At 38.8% G+C, this 7,729-nt stretch overlaps 1 protein-coding gene across 1 annotated transcript; it reads left to right on the forward strand.

Moving 5' to 3' along the window:
• Positions 1-1,276: 1,276 nt before the first annotated feature.
• LOC104244796 (pentatricopeptide repeat-containing protein At3g48810-like) lies at positions 1,277-7,334 on the forward strand. The gene is made up of 3 exons (XM_009800291.2): positions 1,277-2,135; positions 6,330-6,448; positions 7,227-7,334. The coding sequence occupies exons 1-3, from the start codon at positions 1,277-1,279 to the stop codon at positions 7,332-7,334; spliced, it is 1,086 nt and encodes a 361-aa protein (XP_009798593.2).
• Positions 7,335-7,729: the final 395 nt, after the last annotated feature.

Here is a 7,729-nt window from a genome sequence, read left to right on the forward strand (position 1 = left end):
TAGCAGATTTCCACAGTCTTCTACTGTGTTACCCAAACAATAACCGAAAAAAGAGAATTTTGGGTGGGCAAAATTCTAGTAGAAACCGCAGTCAGAATCATGTAAAAAACGTCCAGCCCTTATATCCATATATATAGCTGCGTTTTTTAGGTCAAAACCGTTTTCAAAACCTGTTAGGTTTCCTTCTCCCACTAAGGGACGGTTTCCACGTTTTCTTTCCCACTAAGTAACAGTTTCCACTATTTTCTATTATTTAGGCACAGTAGGGACCACAGAATTTAATTAACAAGGCTTCCTATTATGATATTAATTTCGAAATTCTGAAACTAATTTCCATCATAATAAATTACGAATTATTCCACTAAAAATTCGTAATTGCACTCCTTAGTTCAATTTCGAAATTCTTCCATAAAACCTTATTTAACTCCCCATGTTAAGATTCAGATACTAATCAATCAAATTAAATTACTGACTATTTAATTTATTGATTACTTCCTTTAGACTTACACTTAACTTATTTCATGTGTCGGATACAAAATCCACCGGCCGGGTTTACACATGAAAACTTATAAGCTTTCATAAAGGAGTATCATCAATCTCAAAATTGAGACATGGATTCCATCAACTAATTATTACTTCGCCAATGTATATCATTGTTATCCAATTTACCAGGCTTATTGACTCGCGAAAGAATCTCGCCTTTTAATAAATCAAAACAACAAGTGACATACACAGCTAATAATAATTATATCAGGATTAAGAGTATAAGTACATTAAATGGACTAGAGAAATTATTTTATAAAGTCAGTATAAAATACTCATCTCTACTTGATCCGTTCAATACATACAAAATGTACTAGCACAAGAAGTTGGAATTAAACCATTCCCATAATCAAGATAAATTATATTTAATCTTGTGCTACAATCATTCCGATGATTTGTCCAATTCCATCATTAGATTGTGAACATTAACTTTTATGTCTTACAAGAACCGATGATTTAATCTTCCGTGTATAAGCTAAACTCTATACACTAAATCATCTACTATGTAAGCAATGGACGCACAAACCAACACATGATCTATTTAAAATGAAACTTTATTGAATTTAAACAAGTAAATAAATAATTGTTCATAAAGAATACTATAACAATACGCATGGCTTATAGTATATTCTAACATTTGGAATATAAAGAATTGAAGAAGCTAGACTTCAACATCAACTACGGATATGGGGTGATAGGAGTAGAGGAAAGCCATATTTAATTGTTGAGCAAGATGTTTGCTAGCGGCTGTTCTCCAAATATTCACTCATTTACCTGTTTGATTAAGGGAATTTCATTGAGGGGCAGATGGCATGAAGCTCTTTACGTGTGGGATGGTATAAAAGAGGGAATTTTGCCCAACGTTGTAGCATATAATGCACTCCTCCATGGTCTGTGTTTGGCTGGTAATATGAATATGGCTCTATCTGTTTGTAATGCGATGGAGAGAAGTGACTGCCATCCAAATTCGACAACCTACAGTACCCTCATTTATGGCTTTGCTAAATCTGGAGATGTGATTAAAGCATCTGAGATATGGAATAGGATGATAACTCTTGGTTGTCATCCAAATGTTGTGGTATATACATGTATGGTTGATGTACTCTGCAGAAATTTCATGTTTGAACAAGCTTATAGTCTTCTAGATAACATGGTAATAGAAGATTTCCCACCAAATACCATTACTTTTAATAAATTTATTAAAGGTTTGTGTTTTAGTGGTAGAGTTGAATGGGCAATGGTGCTATATAATCAAATGGAAACATTTGGCTGCTCGGGTAATACTGCCACATATAATGAGTTGTTGGATGGCTTATTCAAATGTAACAACGTTACGGTAGCACTTGAGCTTGTTAGGGAGATGGAGGAAAATGATATTGAGATTATAGTGACGAAAATACTCATAACATCTTACTATGATATTGTGAGGAGGAATACACATGATTTGGTTCCAAAATCTATTATGCATTATCTGGTCAATCATGCTAAGAGGCATCTTCTTGACACGTTCATAGAGAACTTGTACCGAGAACCTTTTGAAGATTTGTTGCAATTGACGTATATTAAAGGGATTGTCCAGAAAATCGATTCAGGTATGTTAAGGCTACTCCTTCCTTTTTTTGGCATGATCCAGGTAACGATATGTAAACGTAATGTTATTTCATAAGTGTTTCTACTCTTAGCAGTTAAGGATGTCTATGTTATTTATTCATGTAAAATGATATTAATCAGAGATATAATGGTCTTTTGACGTTCCGAGAAGTTTTATTAACGTACTTCTCATGCATTGCACTCATTTACATGTGCATTTACCCATGACTCAGACGGCGTTATATATATATATGGAATATGGGAAAAGGTTACGACGCTATATATGCACCACCACTTGGAAAATGTTATGGCGTTATATACGCACCACCACCTGATCAGCTGGTATACGTTGATGATTTTGTCCACAGTGGTACCAGATGGCGTTATATATGCGTATATATGTAAATATATGTATATGGGATATGGGAAAAAGGTTACGGTATTATATACGCACCACCACCTGATCAGCTGGTATATGATGATGATGTTGCCCACAGTTGCTGAAATGATATGATGGGATGCCCTCAGAGGCTTGATGATGTTATGTACGTACGGACCTATGCATTACATGATATTTATATGCATATGCATAACATTAAAGATATTTCATGATTTTGATTACAGAGCCATCCAGATTTACAGGCTGAGTCATTTACTCCACATTTTCTTCCATTCCCTTTATAAATTATTTACATGCCTTACATACTCAGTACATTATTCGTACTAACGTCCTTTTGTTGGGGATGCTGCATTCGTGCCTGCAGGTATAGATAATCAGTTTGACAAGCTTTCATCGTAGATGAGATTAACATTCAACGAAGGATCGGTAAGACTCCATCTCATTCGGAGTGCAGCCGAGTCTATGAGGCACATGTCAGAGTTTTGCTACAGACTTATGGGTAGGCGGGTACCCTGTCCCATTTTATGTCAAATAATCTTAGATGCTTTGTAGACATAGAGGTTTATTTTGTACAGTATGTCAGAGGCCTTGACGACCCATATATATCCAGGTTTTATGATTGATGGTTCATTAATATAATATTTTCCCACTTAAAATTGTACATCACGAGTTGTGGCCATGTTGACCCATGATAGTTACAAAAGAAACGAATGAGTTACAGAGTGGTTCGCTCGGGTCACTACGGTACCGGGTGCCAACAACGCCTCCCCAGGTTTGGGGCGTGACAGTTACATAGGTCTTACGAGTCATGATCAGGTTAGTCTCGCGGATCGGTATGGAAACATCTGTATTTATCCTCGAGAGGCTGCAGAACCTTTAGGAAAAAATTCATATTCTTGAAATTCTTATCGTGAGTCCTTGATTCAGCTTGAAAATTAACTCTTTGAATTCCTTCCACGCATTCGTATGTGCACATGACCGCTCGGTATCGGATATGCATCGATGGATTGTGATTCCCTGATCGAGGGGCGAGATGTGATCTTTATGCGTTGATGTTGGGCCAGTCTGGAGGACTCGAGGTCGGATTTTTGCCTATAGCTTGAGCACTGAGCTATTGATTTTTTGAGCGCGTGTTTCTGGATCCATATGTTCTGTTGTGTCCCTATTAAGAGAGGTGATGACTGGATAGTTACGTGATGAGTGTGATGTGATTGCGAGATGTATTCATGTGATTTGGAAGCTCCGAGAAGGGTCTGCTAGAGGATAGAAGGACTATTAGGTGCTCGATTTTCATCTTGATTTGAGGTATAGCCCCGAGTTATGGGTGTGTGAAGAATCTTTCCATGTTTCCTAGTTGGGAGTAGAGTAAATTTCATGTTGCGGTCTGAGTTCAGACTCAGGAAGTTTAAGTGACTGCGTAATGTTTATAACGGTGGAAGGTATACAGAAATGTTAGTTTGAGGCAAAGCAGGTGGGGCTATCTCCTGTGCATTGTTCTGAAGTTTGCGTAATCCCTTGTGTCATTTATTGGAAGATCTCTGTTACCACGGAAATATATGTTTTACAATTTGAATTTGGGTTGCTCAAGAGAGTAGGCTTGTCTACTACGAGAGTGAATGCGAGATTTGTAGAAGATATAATGTACCAGATGGTTTGTGTTCTACGAGTTTATGAAGGATTGGGTTTAATCTCACTATGGTATTATGGCAGCAATAAAGTTATGCGTTATGAGTTATTGTGTATGTTTTGGTCTATGGCTTCGAGCCAAGTGGGGGAGTCCACTATTAATTAGTCGATTGCACTGTTATGTGCTATGTTGATTCCAGTTTGAGGCGTGCGGGTGAATCAGTCATCGGCTTCAGCACCAGTTACTTCACCACCACCCGCCCAGTCAGCTAGGGGTCGCCCCAGAGGGGGAGGTCGATTAGGTGGTGGTCAGGCCCGTTTCTATGCACTTCCGGGCAGACCTGATGCTATTACTTTAGATGCGGTTATTACAGGTATTGTTTCAGTCTACCACAGAGATGCCTCTGTATTATTTGATCCCGGTTCCACCTTTTCTTATGTGTCATCATACTTTGCTCGTTATTTAGGTACGCCCCATGAGTTTCTTGCTTCACCTGTTCATGTATCTACCCCGGCGAGCAATACTGTTGGTGTAGACAGTGTGTACCGATCGTGTGTGGTGACTATTGGGGATCTGGAGACCCGTGTGGATCTTTTATTATTGTGTATGGTGGATTTCAATGCCATTTTAGGTATGGATTGGCTATCTCCGTGTCATGCTATTCTTGACTGTCATGCTAAGACAGTCACATTGGCTATATCGGGTGTGCCACGGATTGAGTGGCGAGGTTTGACTGATTATGTTCCCAGTAGAGTGATCTCATTCTTGAAAGCCCAACGTATGGTTAGGAAGGGTTGTCTTTCGTATCTAACTTTTGTGAGGCATGTCGGTCCTGAGACTCCCAGTATTGATTCTGTTCCAGTTGTGAGGGATTTTTCCGATGTGTTTTCTGCAGACCTACCGGACATGCCACCGGATAGGGATATTGATTTTGGTATTGACCTGGTACCGGGCACTCAGCCCATTTCTATTCCGCCGTATCGTATGGCACCAACAGAGTTAAAGGAATTAAAGGAACAACTTTTGGATCTCCTTGATAAAGGGTTCATTAGGCCTAGTGTGTCACCTTGGGGTGCACCGGTTCTATTTGTGAAGAAGAAGGATGGCACTATAAGGATGTGCATTAATTATAGGCAATTAAATAAGGTAACAATTAAGAACAAGTATCCTTTGCCTCACATTGATGATTTATTCGACCAGCTTTAGGGAGCGAGAGTGTTCTCCAAGATTGATCTTTGTTCAGGTTATCACTAGTTGAAGATCAGGGACTCAGATATTCTTAAGACAGCTTTCAGGACCCGATATGGTCATTATGCATTCTTGGTGATGTCTTTTGGGTTGACCAATGCCCCAGCAACATTCATGCATTTGATGAATAGTGTGTTCCGGCCTTATCTTGTCTCGTTTATCATAGTCTTCATTGATGATATTCTGGTATATTCGCGTAATCAGGAGGAGCACGCGGAGCATTTGAGAGTTGTGTTGCAGAGATTGAGAGAGGAGAAGCTTTATGCAAAATTCTCCAAGTGTGAGTTTTGGCTTAGTTCAGTAGCTTTCTTGGGGCACATGGTGTCCAGTGAGGGTATTCAGGATGATCCGAAGAAGATAGAGGTGGTTCAGAGTTGGCCTAGACCGTTCTCAGCCACAGAGATTCGTAGCTTTCTTGGTTTGGCAGGCTATTATCGCCGGTTTGTTCGGGGATTCTCATCTATCACATCGCCCTTGACCAAGTTGACTCAGAAGGGTGCTTCATTTGTATGGTCAGACAAGTATGAGGAGAGCTTTCAGAAGATCAAGACAGCTTTGACCACAGCTCTAGTGTTGGTTACTCTCAGCTAAAAAAAACTAACAAAAGTTCTTAACAAACCAACGTGAAATTAGCAATTACAAACTTAAAGCCTTACTAACACGAATTCAAACTTGTTCAAGGGGCAGAGTCCATGATCCACCCAGTATTACAGAGCATGTTTACAGCTAAACAAATAAGAGTGAACATGATAAAGGGGAGATCAGACTACTCCACACATTCTGATGATTTCTAAAAGACATGAGTAGCATTTTATGAACAAAACAGAAATACAGCTAAGCTATAAAAGTGAACAAATTTAATGCACTGCTTCAAAGTTCCCTGTCCATTTCATTCATCAAATTTGGATTCACATTCTGCAGGTCTTAGAATAATTACCTGGATATTGAAAGCAAAGAACAAAGTGAGGAGTCAGCAGCAGTACTTAGCAGAATTCAGCACCAGCAACACCAATGCAAACCAGAAAAATGGATATGAAGCAGTACAAGACAGTCTTAATCGAACAATAACCCAAAGCAACCTCAAACCAAACTTCAAACACCAAAACTCAATTCATTTTAGCACCAGATTAATCAGAAATTCTTCAGAAGTTAAAAGTCTTCGAAATTATAAAAGAAAATGCAATGGAACAGTAATCTTTTTTCTTTTAGTGTTTTTAGCCCTTTGTCTTTTCTCTCAAAACTTTTAGTTCTTGAAGTTTATGAAAGTAGTAAAATATTTTTGCAGTTTCTGGATTTTTAGATTTCCAGCTCTCAAAATCTGACTTGAGCTCTAAGTAACAATGCCTTTATAGACAAGCTATTAGGGCAGCCTCAAAGAGTTCAAAATTGCCTTTAAAACTTTTTGAAATTTTCATTTTAGCTTAGAAATCCCCGTGTAAACCTCAGAATTTTAAAATAGCCCCCCACCCCAGCATCTAGGAAGCTTCCTAGTTCAGTTATAGAAGATTCCAAGCCTAGACTACCCAAATTACCCCTTAATGACCCTGTTATTACCTATGAAAACCAGACCCAAAAATGGGTCAGAATTGACCCAATAACCCAAACAAATTTGGACGGCCTGCTCTTTGCCAAATGGACCAGAGACAACCCAAAACCCAAACGAACACTTATCTATTTGAAGAGAAAATCTGCAAGCCATGATAACATGAAATGATTTCAAAGCAAACCGACTTAAATTACTGATCAATTAACACGACTAGGCAGGGAGTTAACTAAGTTGAAATAACCTGATTTAAACTAACTTGGGTAACTAAACAGAAAGGCATGATCGGAGAATTAGCCATGCCATTAACACAACGGACTAAAGAAATCAGAAAACAGGCTTTCACGAAGAAGAGAAAAACAGTGAATAGAAGACCAATTTAAACTCGAAAGATTAATCGAGTTTCAGCCAGATTAGTATAAGAAAATTAAGCTAAAGAAAAGGGGAGGGAGAAAGAGAATAAGACAGTAAAAGAAAGAGAAGACAAGAGGAGAAAGGAGCTTACCGATTCAGACTCGAAATCTATCGGAGACAAAGGACCTAACAAAACTAATGTCGATCGTTTGAATCCAAACTTCAAAAACTCGAAGAACAGTGTCCTATGACCATGCATGTACCATGTCCAATAGAAAATGATTTTTGCACTTTCAGGGCTCGAACTCAGATTTAGGATTCAAGAAGCTTCGAAAAGATTCGAGGGAAACGGAGTGAGGATTTGGCATGAGGGGGTCGTGGTGGCTATGTGGTGTTAATTTGGGGTCATTCGGGTGAGTTGGAG

This window comes from Nicotiana sylvestris, chromosome 6, assembly GCF_000393655.2.
Source record: "Nicotiana sylvestris chromosome 6, ASM39365v2, whole genome shotgun sequence".
NCBI lineage: Eukaryota > Viridiplantae > Streptophyta > Magnoliopsida > Solanales > Solanaceae > Nicotiana > Nicotiana sylvestris.